A 27,955-nucleotide genomic window follows, 5' to 3' on the forward strand; every position below is an offset into this window, starting at 1 on the left:
TTTGTGTGTTTGTGTATACATGTCTGTGTGCATACATGCCTGTGTGTGTGTACATGTCTGTGTGTTTACATGCCCGTGTCTGTGTGTACATGCATGGGTCAAGCCCATCCAGCTTCTCCTTCTATTCAGCACTGTGTTACTTTAACAGGCAATTCCTCGGTCATGCAACACTGTACCCAAATATACCTAAATCACCAAATAGAACTTTATTTTGGTGGTATTTGATCACTGCTGGGTAGTGGCGGAGACGGTCGCGTCCTTTTTCCTGTGAGGCATGGAGTTGAGTGAGGGAATGATGGCCCCATCTCGGCTACATAACATTGGATGACAGAAGCGACTTCAAACGTCACTTACGCCCAATGGTCTTAAAGGGGAATTTTTTTACTTTTTTTTATTGCTATATACTATATATACTAAGGTTTTGACCAACCAACTTCAAAATCCGGCACTTTTCGTATTTGTCCGACCGTGTGTACGAACCTTTAGAGGGAAATTCTTCCCAATGACCACAACTGTCAGGAGCATTCTTCCCACTGACCATCATACTAACGTATTATGAGTTGTAGATACAATTTTTTTTTTGAAGGTGTTCCCTGAGACTGGAAAGCTATTTTAAGGATTCCTCTGTGTTGAAAAGATTGAGATAGGCTGATATATACAATCAGCTGTGTGGGGAGGTAGAGGGGAGGTTGTGGGCAAATGGATTTGGGGGGATGAAACTGAAATTGGGGGGGGGGGGTCAGTCCACCCCAGGACCCCCCCTATATACAGCCATGTGGCATTTACTTCTCTGAAGCTATCAGGATTTCTTCTCGTTATCAGCCAACTTAACTGGATAAGCTTGCATGACATCTCCGGCGTCCCTCCATACGTACATGTCCATATACGTGTCTAGCTTGTCCCTGGCTACTGCTGTGGCTTCTATGGTTGAAAGGCGTCCCTCTAGACATGCCCGGGCCGCATGCTGAACTCTGTGGGTTGGCTGTGAGTTGGACACCCCTGACTTAAAGTGTGAACTGGCTAAATCTATTCCAGGTGCATCAAAACAAAGGCCCAGATTCACGTAGGGCAGCGTTACATTGAGCGGGTGTAGCATATCGTATTTACGCTACGCCGCCGCAACTTAGAGAGGCAAGTGCAGTATTCACAAAGCACTTGCATCCTAAGTTACGGTGGCGTATCGTAATTGTGCCGGCGTAAGCGCGCGTAATTTAAATGATGAAGAGGTGGGCGTGTTTTATGTAAATTAAACATGACCCCACGTAAATGACGATTCGAACGAACGTCGGATAGAATGCCTAAGATACGTCGAACACTGCCTTCAACGTGAACGTAACTTACGCACAGCCCTATTCGAGTACGACTTACGTAAACGACGTAAAAAGATACGCTTGTTCCGACGTCCATACCTTGCATGGGCTGCGCCACCTAGAGACCAGCTTTAACTTTACGCCGGCGTATGTCTTACTTAAACGGCGTAACTAATTGCGACGGGCGTACGTTCGTGAATCGGCGTATCTTGCTCATTTACATATTCGACGCAGAAATCAACGGAAGCGCCACCTAGCGGCCAGCGTAAATATGCACCCCAAGATACAACGGCGTATGAGACTTACGCCACTCGTATCTTGGCCAAATCTATGCGTAACTGATTCTATGAATCAGGCGCATAGATACGACGGTGGCCATTCGGATATACGACGGCGTATCTGGAGATACACCGTCGTAAGTCTTTAAGAACCTGGGCCAAAGTGTTCAAAGACTTACACGTTTTACAGAAAAAAGAGTGAGCAAAAAAGCTGGGCCCCCACCAGTGTGTTGTAGGGAAGGTAAAACTGATACAAAGACAGAGCCACGCCGCTCCAGGTGGGAATGATTGCTTTACTTCAACCTTCTGGTGCAGGTCCAGTCCGCAGCCTGAATAAGAGCCAATAGTTCAAGAAAGGTTGACTGCACTCCCAGGTGTGAAGCAGTGATGATTAATTTATTGTAGATTGTAATATGACAGAATTGAACTACTAATGCCGCGTACACACGATCGGATTTTCTGTCTGAAAAACCTTGGATGTTTTTTCCGACGGAATTCCGCTCAAGCTTGGCTTACATACACACGGTCACACAAAAGTTCTCTGAACTTTCGACCCTCAAGAGTGCAGTGACGTACAACACTACGACGACCTGAGAAAATGAAGTTCAATGCTTCCGAGCACGCGTCAAATTGTTTCCAAGCATGCGTCAGAATTGCTACAGACGACTGGAATTTTTTTTTTCGTTTGAAAATTTGAGAACCAGCTTTCAAATTTTTGTTGGTGGAAATTTCGACAGGAACAGTCTGATGGAGCCTACACACGGTCGGAATTTCCGACCAAAAGCTCACTTCGGAAATTTCCGACCGAGTGTATGCCCCATCGGACTTTTCTTGTCGGAAATTCAGACCGTGTGTACAGGGCATAAGTGTGTGGCTCATGGCACATAACTCCAGATAAGGCACATAAATGTCAAAGGGAGATATCGCAGCTATGTTGGCGGGGGTGTAAGGAGATAGGAACCATGGGCCAGATCCACAAAAACCCGGCGCAACGTAACTTTTTCAATTTAAGTTACACGGCCGGAAAATTTCTACCTAAGTGCCCGATCCACAAAGCACTTACCTAGAAATTTTCGGCTGTGTAACTTAAATCCAGCCGGCGCAAGGCGTTCCTATTCAAATGGGGCGGGTCCCATTTAAATTAGGCGCGCTCCCACGCCGGCCCTACTGCGCATGCTCATGACGTGATTTTCCCGACAGGCTTAGCGCGGTTTTACGTTGCACCGGGTTTTGAGAATCGCAACGGGCGTAAAAAAAAAATACGAGTTGCGGCGGGAAAAAAAAAAATTTGAAAAAAAAAGACGGCGACGCGGAATAGAAGGGTCTACTTTTACAAGGCCTAAACAGTTTAGGCCTTGTAAAAGCAGCCCTAATTTTATGATTGCAAACTAATACTTACGGAGAAAAAACGAAGCTGAAAAGCTTTGTGGATCTCCGTAAGTGCTAATTTGCATACCCGAAGCGGCATTCCGACGAGAAATGCCCCCAGCGGCGGCTGCGGTACTGCATCCTAAGATCCGACAGTGTAAGTCCCTTACACATGTCGGATCTTCTCCCTATCTATTGGAAACTGATTCTGTGGATCAGTTCCAAAGATAGAAACAGGGATATGCAGGCGGAACAGTAGATACGCCGTCGTATCCCTTTTGTGGATCTGGCCCCATGACTCATATATGGTGGACCTACCCCAAGATCAAAAAATACTGGGGAGAGGTAAGACGGGTAATTAAGGAAATAACAAGCTTAGAAATTCCAGATGACCCGTGGGGATGTCTGTTTCATGGGGTTAAAATAACAACTAAGATATATATGAGATCATTAGTCCCTCAGATATGAAATTCCACCAAAAGCCTAATACCGAGACAGTGGTAAGACCCAGAGAGGCCCTCAATGAAGAGTTGGTGCAATCAAGTAAATAAAATCTATAACTTAGAGCAGGGGTCTCCAAACTTTCTAAACTAAGGGCCAGTTTACTGTCCTTCAGACTTTAGGGGGGCCGGACTGTGGCCCTTGGGAGTCCCGACATCAGTGAGGGGAAAAAATGCCCTATCGTGTGTTTCAGTGGAAGTAATTGTGCCTCAACATTGGTATCAGTGGGGGTAATTGTGCTCTATTCTTGGTGTCACTGGGAAAAATTGTGCCCCATCGTTGGTGTCATTGATCCTCATAGTTGGTCTCATTGGAAGGAATTATGGCTTCAAGGGCCAGGCAAGAGCAAGCAAAGGGCCACATCTGGCCCCCAGGCCATAGTTTGGAGACCACTGACTTAGAGTATCTAAGGTTCAGTGGCGAGGAGGAAATAGAGGGGTTTGAATGCGATGTGGAGAGAATGGACATAATTTAAGTATTCAATAAGATTTGCTGAACTTCTAGGAATATAAGGTTGAGGGAGAACAGGAGATACAGTAGAGATTTGGTAGAGAAAACAAGAAAATTAAGTATCATAGAGGGGTTTGAGGTGGGTGGGGAGGGGGGAGGATCATAAATGTATTATTTGTTTGTAATGGATGGATTGTTACGACTTTTACTTCCTCTAGATAATCAAGTTTGATCGTCTTCTCGGCGCTAATGGATGGAAAATGTGATGCTAGGCCGACAAGGGTTCGGCTTTTGTATTTGTGTATTTTTATAGTTTTAAAGAAATTAATAAAGAAATTAAAAAAAAAATTACTTTATTGAAGATAAAAATCCATCAAGATACATCATAAGACATCATGAGACCACGATGCAGGCGTGGCAAGATTAACGCGTTTCACGAATCAAGGTTCGCTTAGTCACAATCTGATTGATTTTGATGGATTTTTTATTTCAATAAAGTAATCATCACTGCTTCATACCTGGGAATGCCGTCAACCTTTCCTGCCCTGTTGTAGAGAAGGACCCTTGCTCTTAGGCTAGAAGCAGGGTTCTCTCTGCAGAGACCCCACACACCCCCTGTTGGTATTTTAAGAACACACCAGTCACTAAAAGCCAATTGCTTTGACTAGTAGGTTACAGCTTAAAGGGGTTGTAAAGGTAAATGGTTTTTCACCCCTATTACTTACCTGACCCCTTGAAAGTCCCGCGCCGTGAACGAGCAGGCTTCTCGGCCGTCTTCCCGGCTAATTCATTGGTTGATTGAAAGCAGCGCAGCCATTGGCTCGTGCTGGAAAGGGGAGTTACTGCTCCAGGTGGGTATGCTGGACAATCAATAGCTTCTCAGGAGACCAGGAGTTCCGGCAATGCACAAGGCAAATTGTAAAGGCTAGAAGAATGGACAGCCGCACTTCCAAAAAACCCTTGGGTTGTCTTTATTTTGGCAAATGCACTACAAAGTACAGAAAAACAGTGGCGATAGCAGTCTACACATTTCACACTGCGGTCAGTGCTTAATCATGGCCATGATTAAGCACTGACCGCAGTGTGAAACGCGTAGGATGCTATCTCCACTGTTTTGCTGTACTTTGTAGTGCATTTGCCATTTTTTTAAATAAAGACAACCCAAGTTTTTTTTGGAAGTGCGGCTGTCCATTGTTCTAGCCTTTACACATTGGCTCGTGCTGCTGTCAATCACATCCAAAGACGCTGCGCACCGGGGGCGGGGCCAAGTAATACAATGTGCGGCCATGGCCGCCAGCTGTATCGTTGGAGTGCGCCCACGAGCTCAATAGCATTAAGGTGTTGAGTCCTTGCGGGGAGGAGCCGAGACAGCCGCCGTGGGACCCCAGAAGACCAGGTTCGGGCCACTCTGTGCAAAACGAGTTGCACAGTGGAGGTAAGTATAACATGTTTGTTATTTAAAAAAAAAAAATCCTTTAGTGATCCTTTAATAACTGTCAGTCCGTTCCTTTCACAGATGGCACAAAAAAATCAAACAGTCAATACTGAAGTCCTGATTGTTGGATTTGAGAACCTCACCGAATACAGAATCCCTCTCTTCCTTCTCTTACTGATCATATACACATTGACCTGCATCGAGAACATCCTGATTATATTTTTAGTATGTATAAGCGCTTGTCTCCATTGTCCCATGTACATCCTGATCGGCAACTTGCTCTTCTGCGAATTTCTCTACACAACGGATCTGGTCCCCCTGATACTCCACCACTTGCTTTCAAGAAGACCCGTCATCTCCCATCTCGGCTGTTGTATCCAGTTAAGTGTATCCGGAGCCGTAACGATCGTTGAGACTTTGCTGCTCACCCTGATGTCATACGACAGATATTTGGCCATTTGTAGACCTCTCAGATACTCCGCTCTCATACACAACAGACTCTGCTTCTATTTGGTGACCATGATTTGGCTTGTTTCAGTTATAATAATTACGGGTCAATTTTACAATGTCATAAACCTTCATTTTTGTGGCCCTCTGACCATCGATCATTTTTACTGTGACTTCACCCCTTATGTTTCCCTTGCATGCTCAAACATAATGCCTGCTGTTTTACTTGGCTTAACGGTCAGCGTTACTTTAACCATTATACCTTTCTTTTTGATTGCTCTTTCCTACATCTTCATTATAGTCACAATCCTCAGGATACAGACGTCAACGGGAAGGCAGAAAGCCTTCTCTACCTGCAGCTCACATCTCCTAGTGGTGACTATATATTACACTGCACTCTTTTGCTTATACGGGATGCCAAGGAGTAGTCAATATCTCAATGTCTACAAAGGATTGTCCTTCGCATACTTTTCGGTGACACCGATGATCAACCCCATCATTTATACTTTAAGGAATCAGGAGATTCACAAAGCTTTGCAAGTGGCAATAAGTAAATTAAAAACTGTTTATTGTTAGGATTAGGGTTGTCCTGATACCGATTCTAGTATCGGTATTGGTACCGATACCAAGCATTTCCCCGAGTACTTGTACTCGGGAAAATGCTCCGATACTTCACCTGATACCTGACTTTCCATGTATCCTCCTCCAGTTCCCGCATCCGTTCTGCTCTCCCCCTCCACACTCCGTGTCCCCCCTCCATGCCGCTGCTATCCTCCTCCGTTCTGCTCTCCCCCTCCACGCTCCATGTCCCCCCTCCGTGCCGCTGCTATCCTCCTCCGTTCTGCTCTCCCCTCCATGCTCCGTATCCCCCCTCTGTGCCGCTGCTATCCTCCTCCATTTTGCTCTCCCCTCCACACTCCGTGTCCCCCCTCCGTGCCGCTGCTGTCCTCCTCCGTTCTGCTCTCCCCCTCTGTGCCACTGCTGTCCTCCTACGTTCTGCTCTCCCCCTCTGTGCCGCTGCGGTCCTCCTCTGTTTTGCTCTCCCCCTCCACACTCCGTGTCTCCCCTCCGTGCCGCTGCTGTCCTTCTACGTTCTGATCTCCCCCTCCGTGCTGCTGCTGTCCTCCTCCGTTCTGCTCTCCCCCTCTGTGCCGCTGCTGTCCTCCTCCGTTCTGCTCTCCCCCTCCGTGCCGCTGCTGTCGTCCTACGTTCTGCTCTCCCACTCCGTGCCGCTGCTGTCCTTCTACGTTCTGCTCTTTCCCTCCGTGCTGCTGCTGTCCTCCTACATTTTGCTCTCCTCCTCCATGCCGCTGCTGTCCTCCTCCGTTCTGCTCTCCCCCTCCACACTCCGTGTCCCCCCTCTGTGCCGCTGCTGTCCTCCTACGTTCTGCTCTCCCCCTCCATGCCGCTGCTGTCCTCCTCCGTTCTGCTCTCCCCTCCACACTCCGTGCCGCTGCTGTCCTCCTATGTTCTGCTCTCCCCCTCCGTCCTGCTGCTGTCCTCCTCCGTTCTGCTCTCCCCCTCCACACTCTGTGTCCCCCCTCCGTGCCGCTGCTGTCCTCCTACGTTCTGCTCTCCCCCTCTGTGCCGCTGCTGTCCTCCTCCGTTCTGCTCTCCCCCTCCGTGCCACTGCTGTCCTCCTCTGTTTTGCTCTCCCCCTCCGTGCTGCTGCTTTTCCCCTCTGTGCTCCATGTCACCCTCCATGTCCTCCTCCGCCCCCTCTGTCAGGATGGAGAGTGGTGGTAGGAGCCGCTAAACTCAGCTCCTATCTTTTCCAAATGTCCAATCATATAACTGAAACATCGTAGCCTGTGTTTATGAATGGAGAGGAGCCTCTGTCTCCTGTCCATTCATTTTCAGTGCAGCTGGGGAATCTGTGTCCTCAGTCCCTTTCTCTGTCTCAAAGGGGAGATGTCAGAGGTCTGTTAAGACCCCTGATATCTCATCAAAACCTCCCAACAGGGCTAAGAAAAAATAATATATAGCAATAAATAATAAAAATAATTAATTGTAAAAAATAATACATATTAAAATAAAAAATACACTGACACCATCCACATCGGCGAGTACTTGAAAAAAAATATCGGTACTTGTACTCGGTCTTAAAAAAGCTGTATCGGGAAAACCCTAGTTAGGATACAACAAATAAATTCGTATTATATTGTATCAAAAGTTACTCATTGTTTTCAACGTATTCTATAGTAACATTCCAAAGACACATTAAACTTGTATTATATTAAACCAAATACTTTTAATTGTTTTTATATTGAACAAAATATTATTTATTGATTCATTTTTCCAAACACACCAAGGACAATTTAAATATATGTAGATATTGTGACATGGGGGATTGTTCAGCTCATTGGTAGATGCATTTTGGTGTAGTGAGTAGAGTTGAGCGGACACCTGGATGTTCGAGTTTGACGGGTTCGGCCGAACTTTGGAAAAAAGTCCGGGTTCGGGACCCGAACTTGACCCCAAACCCATTAAAGTCAATGGGGACCCAAACTTTTCAGTACTAAAATGTATCTAAAACACTAATGGAAAAGGCTAGAGGGCTGCAAATGGCAGCAAAATGTTGGTAAGAGCATGGCAAGTACTCTGCAAATAAATGTGGATAGGGAAATAACTTAAAATAACATAAAAAAAATAAAAATACGAGGTCCATATGGAGTAGGAGGTTGAGGTGGAGGTGGATGTGGCGGTGTAGGTGGAAGCGGCGGTGGAGGAGGACGAGGTAGCCAACACAGCAAGTTTTTGTTTTTAATTTATTTATTTTTTAAATTAGGGTACACCCCAAAAGAGTGAGAAAGATCTAGGGTTGCCACCTCATCCCTTTAAACCCGAACACATAGTAATTACACAGGTTCTGGGGCTAATTTAATGTCGATAAGGCACCAAGTGAGTTTAATTAGCACCTTAATCAGCCAGAGAACCTGTGTAATTAATATGTTTTCGGTTTTAAAGGGATGAGGTGGCAACCCTAGAAAGATCAGAAATACAATAATGGCTGGGTAAGGCCAGTATATGTGTCTATTCTGCACAAGGTAAGGACAAGTCCTGTGGGATCCATGCCTGGTTCATTTTAATGAACGTGAGCTTGTCCACATTGTCTCTGGACAGGCGGCTGCGCTGGTCTGTGATAATGCCCCCTGCCGTGCTAAATACACGTTCAGACAATACACTGGCCGCAGGGCAGGCCAGCACCTCCAAGGCGTAAAGGGCAATCTTAGGCCATGTGCCCAATTTGGAGACCCAGAAGTTTAAGGGGGCATAGCCGTCATTCAGTACGTGTAGGGGTGTGCTCACATACTGCTCCACCATGTTGGTGAAATGCTGCCCCCTGCTAAAACGTTCCATATCAGCTGGTGGTGCTGGTTGTTGTGGCGTGCTAACAAAGCTATTCCACATTTCGGCCATGCTAACCCTGCCTTCTTAGGTGCTGGCGGTGCCCCGGCTGCGTTGGCGACCTCTTCCTCATCCTCTGCCTTTGCCTTGTGCTTCCACTGTGCCCCCGCTGTCAGGTGGGAATTTCACCAGCAGCGCGTCTACCAGCGTACGCTTGTACTCGCGCATCTTGCGATCACGCTCCAGTGAGGGAATTAAGGATGGTACATTGTCCTTGTAACGGGGATCCAGCAGTGTAGCCACCCAGTAATCAGCACCTGTTATAATGTGGGAAACACGGCGGTCGTTGCAGAGACACTGCAGCATGTAATCGCTCATGTGTGCCAGGCTGCCCAGAGGCAACGAAAAGCTGTCCTCTGTGGGAGGTGTATCGTCTGTGTCCTCTGTACTCCCCCCAGCCACGCACCAGTGATGGCCATGAGCTGGTCTGGGTGCCACCCTGCTGTGAACATGGTTCCTCCTCCTCCTCCATCTCCTCCTCCTCATCCTCCACCTCGTCATCCTCCAGAACTGTGCCCTTGCTGGAAATTTGTGCACCTGGCGTTTGTTGGTGCAGGAACCCACCCTCGGAGCCACTTGTGAAAGACTGCCCTGAAAGCCTTGGAAATGATCCCGATTCCACCTCCTCCTCCTGTGCCACATCCTCTTCTATCATCGCCCGAAGCTTTTTTCAAGGAGGCATAGAACCGGGATAGTAACACTGAGAACGGTGTCATCGGCACTGGCCATGTTGGTGGAGTACTCGAAACAGCGCAACAAGGCACACAGGTCTTGCATGGAGGCCCAGTTATTGGTGGTGAAGTGGTTCTGTTCCGCAGAGCGACTCACGCGTGCGTGCTGCAGCTGGAACTCCACTATCGCCTGCTGCTGCTCGCACAGTCTGGCCAGCATGTGCAAGGTGGAGTTCCACCTTGTGGGCACGTCACATATGAGGCGGTGAGCGGGAAGGCCAAAGTTACGCTGCAGCGCTGCCAGCAGCAGGGTGAGAATGCCGAAAGTGCGCACAGACGGCCCACACTTTCTGCAGCAGCTATGGTATATCGGGGTAAGTTTTCAGGAAACTCTACACCACCAAATTCAGCACATGCGCCAGGCAAGGGATGTGCGTCAAACCGGCTAGGCCCAGAGCTGCTATGAGATTTCGCCCATTATCGCACACCACCAGGCACGGCTTGAGGCTCACTGACGCCAACCACTCATCGGTCTGTTGTTCCATGTCCCTCCACAACTCCTGCGCGGTGTGGGGGTTTTCCCCCAAACAGGAAAGTTTTAAAACTGCCTGCTGGCGTTTACCCATGGCTGCGCTGAAGTTGGTGGTGAATTTGTTACGCTGACTGGATGAGGAGGCGGTAGAGGATGAGAAAGCGGAGTAGAAGGAGTTAGGAACAGGAGGCAAACTGAAGCGCCCTGCAATCCTCGGTGGTGGAAGAACATGCGCCAAACTGCTATTCGCCTCAGGCCCAGCCACCACTGCATTTACCCAGTGCGCTGTTAGGGAGATATAACGTCCCTGACCATGCTTACTGGTCCACGTATCCGTAGTTAGGTGGACCTTGGCACAGATGGCGTTGCGCAGTGCACACCTGATTTTGTCCCCCACTTGGTTGTGCAGGGAAGGGATGGCTCGCCTGGAAAAGTAGTGGCGGCTGGGCACGACGTACTGTGGGACAGCCAATGCCATCAGGCTTTTAAAACTCTGCGTCTCCACCAGACGGAATGACAGCATTTCAAAGGCCAGTAATTTTGAAATGCTGGCATTCAGGGCCAGGGATTGCGGGTGGGTAGGGAGGTACTTCCTCTTCTGCTCCAGTGTTTGGGAGATAGAGAGCTGAATGCTTCCATGGGACATTGTGGAGATGTTTGGGGACCCAGGTGGTAGTGTTGCTTGCCGGTCCTCTAATTGAGGGGTGGCAGGTGGCACTGTCACTACGGAGGTGGATGAAGAGGCAGAGAGGCCAGAGACTGATGCAGAAGAGGAAGCAGGAGGAACCAGAGACCTTTCTTGGTTTTTGAGGTGTCTACTCCACTGCAGCTCGTGCTTTGCACTTAGATGCCTGGTCATGCAGGTTGTGCTCAGGTTAAGAACGTTTATGCCTTACTTCAGGCTCTGATTGCACAGTGTGCATACCACTCGTGTCTTGTCATCAGCACATTGTGTGAAGAACTGCCACGCTAGGGAACTCCTTGGACCTGGCTTTGGTGTGCTCGGTCCCTTGCTGCGTTGGGCAGTAGCAGGCGTACTGTCTAGGGGACGGACGCTCCGCTTTGGCACCCTGCTCCCTCTTCTGCTGTGCTGGTGGCTCTGTGCGACCACCGCCTCTTCCTCTGAACTACATGGGTCACCTGCATGAGGTTGATTCCATGTGGGGTCAAGGACCTCATCGTCCTCCACATCATCTTCCACTCAGTCTTCACCCCTGCCCTCCTTGTCGGTCTGCACAATTGCGAAAGCAGCAGCAGTTGGCAACTGTGTTTCATCATCATCATCCGAGACGTGCTGCGATGGTCCTCCTATGTACTCATCTTGAAATATAAGTGGTTGGGCATCGGTGCACTCAATCTCTTCCCCTTCTGGGGCAGGGCTAGGTGGATGGCCCTGGGAAACCCTGCTAACAGACTCATCAAAAAGAAGAAGAGACTGCTGCATGATTTGGGGCTCAGACTGCTTGGCTGATTTGCAAGGGGGTGAGGTGAAAGACTGATGGACATCAGCTGCAGGCGCCAACTCTGATCTTTCAGCACAAGACTGGTTGGGAGACAATGTGAAGGAACTGGAGGCACTGTCAGCAACCCAATCTACTACCGCCTGTTCTGCTCCTGGCCTCAACATTCGTAGAGCTGGATTAGGCCCGACCAAATACCGCTGCAGGCTCTGTCGGGTACTCGCACCTGAGAAAGGTGTTTCACTTGTGCGTGTAGCTGGCACAGATCGACCACGTCCTCTCCCTGTAACAGGAGCTCCACCAGCAGCACCACGACCGCGGCCACGTCCCTTATTTGACATTCTCCTTATATTTAAAAAAAAATAGGATCTTGCCCTAAATGGGTGTTTTTTGAATAGAACAATAGAAGAACACTAGCTTAAGTGTTTATCTCACACCTACAGATATGCAGGAAATGCACCAAAAAAAATAATATTTGCCCAAAATATTTTTTTTTTTGAATAGCACAATAGAAGAAAAGTATATAAAGGGTGTATCTCACAGGAACATATGCAGTGCTGCTGCAATTTGATTTGTGAAGCAGGACTGACTCCTATATATTTCTCTCCCTATAAGAACAATCTGGAACCTTTCCCTAAAGTATCTAATGCAGAGTATCTCACAGGAACATATGCAGTGCTGGTGCAATATGCAGAGTATCTCACAGGAACATATGCAGTGCTGATGCAATATGCAGAGTATCTCACAGGAACATATGCAGTGCTGCTGCAAATTGATTTGTGAAGCAGGACTGACTCCTATATATTTCTCTCCCTATTAGTAGGCATGGCTGTGATGGCTTCTAGGTCACACGAGTGAAACAAATGGTTATTGGCTGCCCTGCAGCGCACCATTACATTGCCTAACACTGGACCCGAACCCAAACTTACAGCAAATTGTTCGGGTTCGGGTCCGGGTACCAAAAACCCAAAAAGTCCGGTACGAACCCGAACTTTACAGTTTGGGTTCGCTCAACCCTAGTAGTGAGTCCACATCAGACAGGCATGTATAGTTAAGGGCCTGGTAGCCCACGTTTTCTAAATTAAAACCAAACCAAAATAAAAGTCCACTTAAAAATCCCACGCAGGGGTTTAACTGCTTGCAGACCAGCACATGACTATATACGTCGACAGCATGGCACGGACAGGCAGAAGGATGTATATATACGTCGCCTTTAAGAAGCCAGCATTGTGGACGCGCATCGGGAGCTCCGTGACTCCGAACGCGGTTCCCGCGGACCCGATGTCCGCAGGCATACTCGCGATCGTGTCACGGTAATATAAACAAGCATTTCCCAGTCTTCCTAGTGACAGGACACTGATCACAGCTTCCTGTAATCGGAAGCGGTGATCAGTGTTGTGTCACACACAGCCCATCCCCCCTACAGTTAGAACCACTCCCTAGGCACACTTAACCCCTTCAGCGCCACCTACTGGTTTACCCCTTCACTGCCAATGTCATTTTCACAATAATCAGTGCATTTTTATATAATAAATATATACTACGCTGATCCAAAAGGTGTCAGAAAGTGGCAGCCAACACAAACAAAGGAATAAATTGTGTAAATAAGTGAAAAACAAAAGTGCAGCGCCAAACATGAAAATCTAACCAAACATAGGTATGGCTAGAAAAATAAACACAAGTGTGATGTGTCACACTTCAAGGTTTAAGAGGATAAAACGCTGGTGCGATATATCCAAACTCTCATCCGACATGTGAAAAAAACAATCAATGAATGATAAAGTTCAACGTGAATGGTGAGAATTCATAAAACACATTAATATTGTGTATATGGGGCCAGATCCACAAAAACCTGGCGTAACTTAAAAAATCCCATTTAAGTTACACTGCCTTAAAGTTTCTACCTAAGTGCCCGATCCACAAAGCACTTATCTAGAAATTTCAGGCTGTGTAACTAAAATTCCGCCGGCGCAAGGCGTTCCTATTCAAATGGGGCGAGTCCCATTTAAATGAGGCGCGCTCCCGCGCCGGCCGTACTGCGCATGCGCGAAGTTACGTTACGCCGAGTTTTGAGGATCGCGACGGCTTAAAAAAGTTGCGTCGGAAAAAAAAAAAAAAAATGACAGCGTCGCTCGGCATGCATTCCTGAGGGAGAACTCCATGCCAATTTTCAAAGAAAAAACCGGCATGGGTTCACCCCCCAGGAGCATACCAGGCCCTTAGGTCTGGTATGGGTTGTAAGGAGACCCCCCTACGCCGAAAAATCGACGTAGGGGGTCCCCCTACAATCCATACCAGACCCATATCCAAAGCACGCTACCCGGCCGGTCAGGAAGGGAGTGGGGACGAGCGAGCGCCCCCCCTCCTGAGCCGTGCCAGGTCGCATGCCCTCAACATGGGGGGGTTGGGTGCTCTGGGGCAGGGGGGCGCACTGCGGGCCCCCCCACCTCAGAGCACCCTGTCCCCATGTTGATGAGGACAGGACCTCTTCCCGACAACCCTTGCCATTGGTTGTCGGGGTCTGCGGGCGGGGGCTTATCGGAATCTGGGAGTCCCCTCAAATAAGGGGGCCCCCAGATACCGGCCCCCCACCCTAAGTGAATGGATATGGGGTACATCGTACCCCTATCCATTCACCTGTAGGCAAAAAGTTAAAGTTAGTAAACACACAACACAAGGCTTTTTAAAATAATTTATTATTCTGCTCCGGACGCCCCCCCTGTCTTCGTTATTAGCTCTATTAGCAGGGGGGGCTTCTTCTTCCACTCTCCGGGGGTCTTCTCCGCTCTCCGGGGGGGGTTTCTTCTTCCGCTCTCCGGGGGGGGCTTCTCCGGACTCCGGGGGTGTTCTTCCATCTTCTCCCCTCTTCCGCTGTTGACTCGGCGAACCCCGGTTCTTCTGCAGATGTCCGGTGCCTTCTTCTTCAGCGCTGGCTGCCTGCTATCTGTGTGTGTTAGCTCAATTTCTAACAGGCAGCCGGCGCGGTCTTCTGTGACGTCAGGGTCTTCTCTTCCCTTCTTCCGATGTTGCCTCGTCGCCTGTTGTCGCTGTAATGATGGAAGCGCGCCTTGCATCCCATTTATATAGGCATCACCATCCCATCATGCTCCGGTAGGTACCCACGTGGTGGGTGCCTACCCACGTGCACCCACCACGTGGGTACCTGCCGGAGCATGATGGGACGGTGATGCCTATATAAATGGGATGCAAGGCGCGCTTCCATCATTACAGCGACAACAGGCGACGAGGCAACATCGGAAGAAGGGAAGAGAAGACCCTGACGTCACAGAAGACCGCGCCGGCTGCCTGTTAGAAATTGAGCTAACACACAAACATAGCAGGCAGCCAGCGCTGAAGAAGAAGGCACCGGAGAGCTGCAGAAGAACCAGGGTTTGCCGAGTCAACAGCGGAAGAGGGGAGAAGATGGAAGAACACCCCCGGAGTCCGGAGAAGCCCCCCCCTGGAGAGCGGAAGAAGAAACCCCCCCCGGAGAGCGGAGAAGACCCCCGGAGAGTGGAAGAAGAAGCCCCCCCTGCTAATAGAGCTAATAAAGAAGACAGGGGGGGCATCCGGAGCAGAATAATAAATTATTTTAAAAAGCCTTGTGTTGTGTGTTTACTAACTTTAACTTTTTGCCTACAGGTGAATGGATAGGGGTACGATGTACCCCATATCCATTCACTTAGGGTGGGGGGCCGGTATCTGGGGGCCCCCTTATTTGAGGGGACTCCCAGATTCCGATAAGCCCCCGCCCGCAGACCCCGACAACCAATGGCAAGGGTTGTCGGGAAGAGGTCCTGTCCTCATCAACATGGGGACAGGGTGCTCTGAGGTGGGGGGGCCCGCAGTGCGCCCCCCTGCCCCAGAGCACCCAACCCCCCCATGTTGAGGGCATGCGGCCTGGCACGGCTCAGGAGGGGGGGGCGCTCGCTCGTCCCCACTCCCTTCCTGACCGGCCGGGTAGCGTGCTTTGGATACGGGTCTGGTATGGATTGTAGGGGGACCCCCTACGTCGATTTTTCGGCGTAGGGGGGTCCCCTTACAACCCATACCAGACCTAAGGGCCTGGTATGCTCCTGGGGGGGAACCCATGCCGGTTTTGTTTTTACAAATTGCCGTGGAGTTCTCCCTCGGGAATGCATACCAAATGCCGTCGCTGGAATGGGCTTTTACATGGTGTGACTAGTTTACACTTTGTAACATCAGCCCTAGTTTTACACTTGCAAAATAACACTTACGGCGAAAAAACGAAGCTGGAAAGCTTTGTGGATCGCCTTAAGTGCTAATTTGCATACTAGAAACGGCATTTCGACTCTAAATGCCCCCAGCGGCGGATGCGGTACTGCATCCTAAGATTCGGCAGTGTAATTCAATTACACATGCCTGATCTTCTGCCTAACTTTGGAAAAAGCCTTTTGAGGATCGTTTCCAAAGTTAGACACAGACTGAACAGCAGTTAAGTCTGCGTATCTCTTTTGAGGATCTGGCCCATGGTGTCCATCCCATTATATCCAGCCTTCAGAGTTTATATGGTAACTGATGTTAGTAAATTTCCAATGCAACAGTGGCTACGATCCCATTAACCGATATTTCCAATCATCAAGAGGTAGAAAGATAATAAAATGCCCTTACCAGATGTGTAACCGTACGGTGGTGGGTCAAACGTGCTTAATCAACCCAACGAGTGGGGGGCAACTTCTCTCGATGGCTCTGGACCGTAGCTCTCCACGCTGGTAGAAATCTAAATCAACTGGATCCTTGACATAGAAGTGGTATCAACAGCTTCCTTGTAGGCATAGGATGGACTCATCATAAAAAAGAAAGAAAAGAAAAAAAACAAAAGAGGACTACCAGCGTGGAGAGCTACGGTCCAGAGCCATTGAGAGAAGTTGCCCCCCACTCGTTGGGTTGATTAAGCACGTTTGACCCACCACCGTACGGTGTTGTTGGGTCCACCACATCTGGTAAGGGCATTTTATTTTCTTTCTGCCTCTTGATGATTGGAAATATCGGTTAATGGGATCATAGCCACTGTTGCATTGGAAATTTACTAACATCAGTTACCATATAAACTCTGAAGGCTGGATATAATGGGATGGACACCATATACACAATATTAATGTTTTTTTATGAATTCTCACCATTCACGTTGAACTTTATCATTCATTGATTGTTTTTTTCACATGTCGGATGAGTGTTTGGATATATCGCACCAGCGTTTTATCCTCTTAAACCTTGAAGTGTGACACATCACACTTGTGTTTATTTTTCTAGCCACACCTATGTTTGGTTAGATTTTCATGTTTGGCGCTGCACCAGTGCATTTTTATAGCACTGATCGCTGTATAAATGACAATTGTCCCAAAAAATGTGTCCAAATTTTCAGATGTTTCCGCCATAATGTCGCAGTCACAATAAAAATCGCTGTTCGCCGCCATTACTAGTAAAAAAATAATAATAAAAATGCCAGACGTGATTCCCCTGCCTTGCCTACACACGTTCAGCCAAAACAAAACGCTCAACCAAAGCATAGTGACTTCCAACGCGTACGACGGCACTATAAAGGGGAAGTTCCATTCAAACGGCGCCACCCTTTGGGCTGCTTTTGCTGATCCTCGTGTTAGTAGAAGTTTGGTGAGAGACGATTCGCGCTTTTCAGCCTCGTGCTTTTCAGTCTGTTACAGCGTGACGAATGTGCTATCTCCATTACGAATGCTAGTTTTACCAGAACGAGCGCTCCCATCTCATACTTGATTCTGAGCATGCTCGGTTTTTTTTCCCCCTTGGAAAAGCATACACACAAGCGGTTTTCGCAACGAGAAAAAGACTGACGGGAAAAACTGCTATGGAGCCTACACAAGACCGTTTTTCCCGACCAATCTAAAAAATTGCAGTTTTCTCGTCGGGAAAACCGGTCATGTGTACGAGGCATGAGAATCTCCTGTTTACTCGGCGGCCTCTTTAACCACTTAAGACCCGGACCATTATGCAGGTAAAGGACCTGGGCAGTTTTTGCGATTTGGCACTGTGTCGCTTTAACTGACAATTGCCAAACAAAATTGGCGTCCTTTTTTTCCCACAAATAGAGCTTTCTTTTGGTGGTATTTGATCACCTCTGCGGTTTTTATTCTTTGCGCTATAAACAAAAATAGAGCGACAATTTGAAAAAAATTCAATATTTTTTACTATTTGCTATAATAAATATCCCCAAAAAATATATAAATTTTTTTTTTCCTCAGTTTAGGCCGATACGTACTCTTCTACCTGTTTTTGGTAAAAAAAAATCGCAATAAGCGTTTAACGATTGGTTTGCACAAAATTTATAGTGTTTACAAAATAGGGGATAGTCTTATGGCATTTTTATTAATAATTTTTTTTTTACTACTAATGGCGGCGATCGGCGATTTTTTTTCGTGACTGCGACATTATGGCGGACACATCGGACAATTTTGACACATTTTTGGGACCATTGTCATTTTCACAGCAACAAGTGCTATAAAAATGCACTGATTACTGTGAAAATGACAATTGCAGTTTGGGAGTTAACCACTAGGGGGCGCTGTAGGGGTTAAGTGTGACCTCATATGTGTTTCTAACTGTAGGGGGGCGGGGCTGGACATGTGACGTCATTGATCGTCTTTCCCTATATCAGGGAACAGACGATCAATGACACTGCCAGTGTGAAGAACGGGGAAGGTGTGTTTACACACACCTCTCCCCGTTCTTCAGCTCCTGTGACCGATCACGGGACTCCATCGGCGATTGGGTCCGCGGGTCCCGCAGCCGCGGTCACGGAGCTTTGGACCGGGTCGCGTGCGTGACCCACGGCTGGGCGCTAAAAGGCGACGTACCTGTACGTGCTTGTGCCCAGCCGTGCCATTCTGCCGACGTATATCGGCGTTAGGCGGTCCTTAAGTGGTTAAACAATTAATTTGGGTACAGTGTTGCATGACTGAGTAACTGTTGGTCAAAGTATCACAACGCTAAAAATAAAAAAATAACCTGGACAGGAAGGGGGTTTAACATGCCATGGTCTTCAAGCAAGTAAAAAAAAGCCCCCAAGGGCAGTACCCTGCTACTCATGTCTTCTTTTGAGCATAGCTTCCCTATTAGCATTGAAAATGGGCAGAATTAAGTATTAAGATCGCCCCCCCCCCATCCCCCTAGACTTCAATCAGGCTTGATCCTAAGTTTTGGCTTTGCAGATTTAAAGAAGTTCAGAAGTCATTCCCAGGATATATAGCCATACCATGCACCATCTAAGCTAGAAACCTTGCCCGCGGTTTCCAATTTTTCTATTGCTAAGAGGTGACAAATATGACAAAACTGCTGTTTTAACCTGAGTAACTCAACAGATTGAATGCTAAGGACCCCTTTTGTACTGTCAGGACACTCAAGTCAAACTCATCAAACCATGTCTTCATGGAGTTGGTTTTGTACACAGGGGGGCACAGTCATAGTGGAACAGAAAAGGGTCTTCACCAAACTGATACCACATGGTTGGAAGAGCACAATTGTCCACATATGTTGTAACATTGACAGTACCCTACACTGGGTACCTGAATAGGGTGACCACATTTCCAAACTACCATTCAGGGACACCCTCCCTTCCCAAAAATCAGCTTGTGCTGTAACGAATCACAGCACAGTGATTGGACACAAGAGGCGGGATTTATGATTTCTCCAATCACAAGCAGGGGGCGGGGATTGTGCTCCTCCAGGCATTCCTGGGCCAGGACAAGTACTGTCAGTGAGTAAAGTGGCGATGTGGCGGCATTTTTTGGGGGCATCAGATTGGCCAGGGGGGTGGCTGTGTCAGTTTTATTCCGGGACACTGTATTGTCCTGGAATGAATGTGCCCGGGACAGACCTGCAAAATGCAGGACTGTCCCGGGCAATCTTGGACATGTGGTCATCCTACACCTGAACTCAGTTGGAGGGGGGTCCAACGTAGATTTGGCCACAGAGGTTGGATTAGTGGTCAAGTGTCCACAATCTATCAGTGGCGGTGCGTCCATAGGGACGCAGGAGCGCCGCCCCCTCTGGCTCGCTCACAGCCAGTAAAATATACAGATTCATACACTGTATGAATCTGTATATTTTCGCCGCTGCCGTCCACTATTCAGCTGAAGTTGAGCGCCGGTCAGCTGAATAGCGGCAGCTGACTGGCTGTGTGGAAGTGCCTATCAGGGCCAGCGGCCCTGATAGGCTGTCCGAGTACAGCCCTGAGGCTGTAGTCGGCTTCCTGAAGCTCATCCTCGGGGTGTACCGGCCGTACGCCCGAGGATAAGACTGACAGGCGTCTCAGCCAATCAGGTAACCTGATTGGCTGAAGCGTCATCGAGGGCGGGACGAGGGACATCGAGGGACGTAGAAGCCATAAAGGTAAGTGCCGGGGGGGGGGGGGTACTGGGCACAGTGGCTACAAGTGGGGGCATAGTGGCTACAAGTGGGGGCACAGTGGTGACAATTGGGGGCACAGTGGCTACAATTGGGGGCACAGTGGTGACAATTGGGGGCACAGTGGCGACAATTGGGGGCACAGTGGCGACAATTGGGGGCACAGTGGTGACAATTGGGGGCACAGTGGCGAAAATTGGGGGCACAGTGGCAACAATTGGGGGCACAGTGGCGACAATTGGGGGCTGTGTTTGATGGCATAGTGGTGACAATTGATGGCACAGTAGCTGCGTTTGATGGTATGGCACAGTGGCTGTGTTTTGATGGCACGGTGGCTGCGTTTTGATGGCATGGCACAGTGGCTGCGTTTTGATGGCACGGTGGCTGCGTTTTGATGGCATGGCACAGTGGCTGCGTTTTGATGGCATGGCACAGTGGCTGCGTTTTGATGGCACGGTGGCTGCGTTTTGATGGCATGGCACAGTGGCTGCGTTTTGATGGCATGGCACAGTGGCTGCGTTTTGATGGTACGTGGCTGCGTTTTGATGGCATGGCACAGTGGCTGCGTTTTGATGGCATGGCACAGTGGTTGCGTTTTGATGGCATGGCACAGTGGCTGCGTTTTGATGGCATGGCACAGTGGCTGCGTTTTGATGGCATGGCACAGTGGCTGCGTTTTGATGGCATGGCACAGTGGCTGCGTTTTGATGGCATGGCACAGTGGTTGCGTTTTGATGGCATGGCACAGTGGCTGCGTTTTGATGGCATGGCACAGTGGTTGCGTTTTGATGGCATGGCACAGTGGCTGCGTTTTGATGGCACTGTGGCTGCGTTTTAATGGCATGGCACTGTGGCTGCGTTTTGATGGCACGGTGGCTGCGTTTTGATGGCATGGCACAGTGGTTGCGTTTTGATGGCACAGTGACTGCATTTGATGGCATGGCACAGTGGTGACAATTGATCGGTACAGTGAGGCTGCAATTGTTTTTTTTTTTTTTTTCGTTTGCGCCCCCCCAAACATTTTGAGCACCAGCCGCCACTGCAATCTATTAACCGTTTAGGTAGGTATGATGGTCAGGTGTCTATAAAGTTTTGGCTTTGCAGATTTAAAGAAGTTCAGAAGTCATTCCCAGGATATATAGCCATATCATGAACCATCTAAGCTAGAAACCTTGCCTGTGGTTTCCAATTTTTTCGAATGTTAACAGGTGACAAATATTACAAAACTTCTGTTTTAACCTGAGGAGCCCTTTTGTACTTTCAGGACACTCGAGTTCCTCCAAGTCAAACTCCTTAAACCATGGGCTAGATTCAGATAGCCTGCCCTAACTTTGTGCGGGCGTAGCGTATCTTAGATACGCTACGCCGCCGTAACTTAGTGAGGCAGGGGCTGGATTCACAAAGAACCTGCGCCCTAAGTTACGGCAGCATAGCGTAAATCTGCCAGCGTAAGTGAATTCAAATTGTGAATAGGTGGGCGTGTTGTATGTAAATAAAACATGACCCCGCATAAATGACGTCTCTAACAAGCGGCGAATGCGCCGTCCGTGAACGTATCCCAGTGCGCATACTCCTAATCACATCGCAAATAGTCAATGCTTTCGACGTAAACGTAATTTACGCAAAGCCCTATTCGCAAACGACTTACGCAAACAGCGCAAAATTCGACGCTGTCCCGACGTCCATACTTAACATTGAATACGCCTCATATAGCAGGGGTAACCTTACGCCGGAAAAAGCCTTACGTAAACAACGTAAAAAAAAATCGCCGGGCGCACGTACATTTCGGAATCGGCGTATCTAGCTCATTTGCATATTCTACGCCGAAATCAACGGAAGCGCCACCTAGCGGCCAGCGTAAACATGCACCCTAAGATACGACGGCGTAAGAGACTTACGTTGGTCGTATCTTAGCAAAATTCCGGTGTATCTTGTTTATGAATACAGAAAAAAGATACGCCGGCGCATCATAGAAGTTACGCGGCGTATCAACAGATACGCCGACGTAACTTCTTACTGAATCTAGCCCACGTCTTTATGGAGTTGTTTTTTTTAAAGATTTGACCATGAAGTTGGTTTTGTACACAGGGGGGCACAGTCATGGTGGAACAGAAAGGGGTCTTCGCCAAACTGATACCACATGGTTGGAAGAGCACAATTGTCCACATATGTTGTAACATTGACAGTACCCTACACTGGGTACCTGAACTCATTTGGAGGGGGGATCCAATGTAGATTTGGCCACAAAGTTTGTATTAGTGGTTAAGGCCCAGATTCACAGAGGAGATACGACGGCGTATCTCCAGATACGCCGTCGTATCTCTGAGTTGTGCCGTCGTATCTATGCGCCTGATTCATAGAATCAGTTACGCATAGATTTCTATTAGATCTGACCGGCGTAAGTCTCTTACGCCGTCGGATCGTAACTGCATATTTACGCTGGCCGCTAGGGGCGTGTACGCTGATTTACGCTTAGAAATATGTAAATCGGCTAGATACGCGAATTCACGAACGTACGCCCGGCCGATGCAGTACAGATACGCCGTTTACTTTAGGCTTTTCCCGGCGTATAGTTACCCCTGCTCTATGGTGGCGTACATGCGGCGTACCAATGTTAAGTATGGACGTCGTTCCCGCGTCGAATTTTGAATATTTTACGTCGTTTGCGTAAGTCGTCCGTGAATGGGGCTGGACGTAATTTACATTCACGTCAAAACCAATACGTTCTTGCGGCATATTTGGAGCAATGCACACTGGGATATGTCCATGGACGGCGCATGCGCCATTCGTGAAAAACGTCAATCACGTTGGGTCATGGATATTTTACATAAAACACGCCCCCGCAAAGATACGCAGATGTACGAGAATCTGGCCCTAAGTGTCCACAATCTATTAACCGTATAGGTAGGTATGATGGTCAGGTGTCCATAAAGTTTTGGTTTTGCCGATGGATTCAGCCGGGCTTGTATGCATTTTGTCTGTATATTTTGTTGTTTTTTAGCTCTTTTTTAAATTGTTTTCAATGACCGTATCATATGTGTGTATGTTCCTCACCTTGTATCAAGTTTGGATGTGTAAATTGATAACTGCAATTAGCTAAGAAAACATTTAATGGGCATAAACAGAATCTTTCAGGTTAATTAGTCCAGTGGGACTAATTAGAAAAGGTACAGTGAAGAATATACTGTATATAAGACCCACTCAGCTCTTTATTACACAGACACCATCTGTCTCAGATATACACAGTTACAGGTACGTCAACTCCAGACTTAAATATTTACAGCTAATATGGTCAAAACATTATAGTCATTAGCTGAAGCAGGGAAATGCAGAGCTAGTTATTGGCAAAAGCATAAAATGTTGAGTTACAACATTTTAACGAAAAATTATTTTTACTGTTTGTAGCTGAAAAATTGTAAATGGTTTGTCAGGAAGGACGGTACACTTAGAATTCACACCAGTGGCCACTCTGCATGGCCAGGTATGGGTACCCTACCAGGCATAGCTTTTCCTATTACAATCTTGCAGCTACAGTATATACTTGATATGGCCAAACGCTTGTGGAAACCTGACCATCAGGCATGTACAAGATTGTTGGACATCCCATTCCAAAACCATGGCCATTAATATGAAGCCCCCACTCTTTGTAGTTATTTCATTCTATCACTATTCTACAAGATTTTAGAGGGTGTCCGTGGGAATTTAAGCCCATTTCTGAGGTCAGGTACTGAGGTCAGGTTGGATGAAAAGACTTGGCTCACCATTTGGCGTTCCAAACGAGTTCGGTAGGGTTGAGGTCAGGTCTTTGTGCAGGACATTTGAGTTCCTCCACCCAATACACCTATATGAGATTGTTTGGCGTCCCATTCCAGGACCATGACCATTAACACCCTCTTTGCAGCTATAACATCCTCCACTATTCTGGGAAGGCTTTTCACAAAGAGTGTGTCCTTAGGAATCTGCGCTAATTTGTGAGGTCAGTTACTGATGCTAGATGAAATGACCTGGCTCACAATCGGCATTCCAATTCATTATAAAGGTGTTCAGTAGGGTTGAGGTCAGGGCTTTGAATGAATGAATGAGTAACTTGTATAGCGCTACAAACGCAAACTAAATTGCCTCAAGGCGCTTTTGCAGCCAGTGTCCGCCTGTGTCTTCAGAAGAGGTGGGTCATAAGCTTCTTCCTGAAGGCCAGATGGTTTTCTTCCAAGCGTATGTCCATGGGTAGAGCGTTCCATATCCAGGGTCCTTGGACTGTGAATCTTCATTCACCTTTTGATTTGTAGCGGGTCTTGGGAATGTGGAGGAGGTTCTGGTTAGTTGACTGGAGGGGCATAGTGCTTTATTTTGTTGCAGAGGTATTGCGGGGCTTTTCCTTGTGTTCATTTGTGAGTGAGGCAAAGGGTCTTAAATGTAACCCGATCCTTCACGGCTAGCCAATGGAGGGTCCTCAGGGACGGGGTGATTGATTCCCAGGGTTTTTCTTCAGTTACCATTCTGGCTGCTGTGTTCTGGACAACTTGTAGATGTTAAATTTGGTATTTGGGGAGTCCTAGGTAGAGGGAGTTTGCGTAGTCGAGTCGGGAATTGATGATTGTTCCAACTACTACTGCTGTGTCCTCTACCAGGATGAAGGGGGTGAGTCTACGCAACAGGCGAAGAATGTGGTGAGATCCGCTGACTATTGATCCTATTTGTGTGTCCATAGTCATGTCTGAGTCAAAGATGACTCAGAGGCTTTTGGCTTTAGTGCTGGGGGTGATGGTTTGTCCAAGGATGGTGGGTGGTGTGATCGTCGTGCTAGGGTTTTTGTTTCGGTTTGCATGGAGGATCCATTAAGTTTGATGGAAATCTCCGTCATCCAATCGTCGATCAATTGGAGGCAGTTTTCAAGTGCATGGTATTGGTGTTTTTTGTTGGTGATGCGTAGGTAAAGTTAGGTGTCATCAGTGTAGAAGTGATAGAGCATTTCCTGGTCATGGGACCTGGTTTGTGCAGGACATTTGAGTTCCTCCACCCAATACACCTATATGAGTGTGTTTGGTGTCCCGTTCCAGTACCATGACCATTAACACCCTCTTTGCATCTATAACATCCTCCACTATTCTGGGAAGGCTTTCAACAAGGAGTGTGTCTTTAAGAATATGTGCCAATTTGTGAGGTCAGGTACTTTTGCTAGATGAAATGACCTGGCTTACAATCAGAATTCCAATTCATCCCAAAGGTGTTCAGTAGGGTTGAGGGGAGGGCTTCATGCAGGACACTTAGGTTCCTCCACCCAGCACACCTATATGAGCTTGTTTGACATCCCACTCAAATACCATGATCATTAACATGGAGTCCCCCCCTCTTTGCAGCTACAGGTATAACATCCTCCACTATTTTAGAAAGGCTTTCCCCAACGAGTGTGTCTATAGGAATCTGTGCCATTTTGTGAGGTCAGGTACTGATGTTGAATGAGAAGACCTGGCTCACATTTGGCGTTCCAAATCATCCCAAAGGTGCTCAGTAGGGTTGAGGTCAGGGCTTCATGCAGGACACTTGAGTTCCTAAACCCAACACACCTATATGAGCTTGTTTGACATCCCATTTCAATACCATTACCACTAACATAGAACCCCCCCCCCCTTTTTTTCAGTTATAACATCCTCCACTCTTCTGGGAACGCTTTCTACATGATTGTGGAGGGTGTCTGTGGGAATTTTATCCCGTTTCTGAGGTCAGGTACTGATGTTGGATGAAAAGTTTTGGCTCACAATCAGCATTCCAATCCTGGAGGTGTTCTGTAGACCGCTTGTGTACGCAGTGCTCCCCCAAAATGTCATTTTCTGCTTCTGTGATTGGTTCACTGATTTTCCCAGAAATCTGCACTAAGTTACAAGTCAGATTTTAGGCATCCCCTGCAATATAAATGTCAGTTTTGGTGAGACACTCCCCAACAGTTAAAATGATTGTAAATGATCAACTTGTAAAACAACCCATACATGTACTATGGGATTATGCTATAGGCCCCCTAACCTGAGGGAGGAGGGGGAGAAAAATCTCCAAGTTGGATTAGCAGCAAGGATGTGAAGTGTTGTCATAATGGGGGATTTTAATTATCCAGACATAGACTGGGTGGAGGGAACCAGGCATACGTCTAAGGACTCGTACACACAACCGTTTTCCTCGACAAAATCCATCAAGAAACTTGGTGGCAGAGCTTTTTTGCAGAGGAAAACGGTCGTGTGTATGTTTTTCGTCGAGAAAACTGTCGTAGATCTCGATGAGGAAAAAAGTTCTCTTTTTTCTCGTCGGGAGTCTCAATTTCCTCGTCGTGTTTCTCGTCGGGCTGGTTTACGACGAGAAACACGTTTGTGTATATGCTTAGAAACCCGCGCATGCTCATAATAAAGTATGAGACGGGAGCGCACCTTCGGTAAAAGTAGCGTTCGTAATGGAGATAGCACATTTGTTACGCTGTAACAGACTGAAAAGCGCCTCTCACCAAGCTTTTACTTAACACGCAATAACATGAGATTAGTAAAAGCAGCCCCAAGGGTGGTGCCAGTGGAATCAAACTTCCCCTTTATAGTGTGGTTGTACGTGTTGAACGTTACCGCGTTTGAGAGCGACGAGATTTTGTCTTGACAGTGTGTACGCAAAGAAAGCTTGACAAGATTCTCGACAAGCCTGACAAGAAACTCGTCGTTTTACAACGAGTTTCTCGGTCGTGTGTACAAGGCCTAAAGCTTGCCAGTTCCTAAATGTCTTGCAGGACAATTTCACGGTTCAGATGGTAAAGTGTTACTGGATCTACTGATTACCAACAATACAGACCTGATCACGGATGTGGAAATACGGGGCAATTAATGTAACAGCGATCACATAAGGGGAATATAAAGACACTGAATTTCAAAAGAGACAACTTCCCTAAACTACAAACCTTGCTAGAAGGCATAAATTGGGATAAAATCTTAGGAACAAAGAACACGGAGGAGAGATGGGTTTGCTTTAAGAGCATATTAAATAAGGGTATTAGCCAATGCATCCTATTGGGAAATTAATTTAAAGCGTGAACAAAAGTCCTGGATGGAATAACTCCAATGTAAAAATGCATATAAAAGCAAAGCAGAATGAAGACGTCATGCCTCTTCTCAGAACCTGATGCCCTGATGCCTGGACTTCGCTGAAATTGGGTAACCGTTGGGAACCTCGGGAGGTACTGTTATCTTTCATTCTTTTTTTTTTTCTGCTGACCCATGGCCCTCAGGGTAACCTCCTTTAATGTCAGAGGTTTAAACCACCCTGTTAAGCAGGCCTCGGTATGGAAAGAGGCCTTGAGATTACGCTCTGACATCCTGTGTCTACAGGAGACTCATTGGATGGCATCGGGTGCACCCCCTTTTCACCACAGCAAATTCCCTCACATATTTCAGGCCTCTGCTCCCAAGAAACAAAAAGGAGTCCTCATTGCTGTCAGGGAGTCTGTGAGTTTCTCCCTTAGAGAGACGTTCACTAATCCTGAAGGTAGATTTCTGATTCTGGTGGGGGTTTTTAATAACCAACTGTTCACTATAGTCAATCTATACGCGCCCAACACCCACCAACTTTGCTTCCTGCAGAGACTTTTCTGCAAAGTTAACAAAGTAAAGGAAGGAGCCTTGATTATGTGTTGCGACTACAACTTGACGGCTGACTTTGCGATGGACACCA

General features: G+C 47.6%; 1 protein-coding gene across 1 annotated transcript; it reads left to right on the forward strand.

The window, feature by feature from the left end:
- The first annotated feature begins 5,423 nt into the window (after positions 1–5,423).
- LOC120945224 (olfactory receptor 5V1-like) lies at positions 5,424–6,365 on the forward strand. Its single transcript, XM_040359222.1, has one exon. The coding sequence runs from the start codon at positions 5,424–5,426 to the stop codon at positions 6,363–6,365; it is 942 nt and encodes a 313-aa protein (XP_040215156.1).
- Positions 6,366–27,955: the final 21,590 nt, after the last annotated feature.

The sequence above is a fragment of the Rana temporaria genome, chromosome 1 (assembly GCF_905171775.1).
Source record: "Rana temporaria chromosome 1, aRanTem1.1, whole genome shotgun sequence".
Taxonomy (NCBI): Eukaryota; Metazoa; Chordata; class Amphibia; order Anura; family Ranidae; genus Rana; species Rana temporaria.

What these genes read in the sequence shown, in the direction of transcription:
- LOC120945224 (XM_040359222.1), top strand. Translation starts at nt 5,424, where the DNA reads ATGGCACAAAAAAATCAAACAGTCAATACTGAAGTCCTGATTGTTGGA.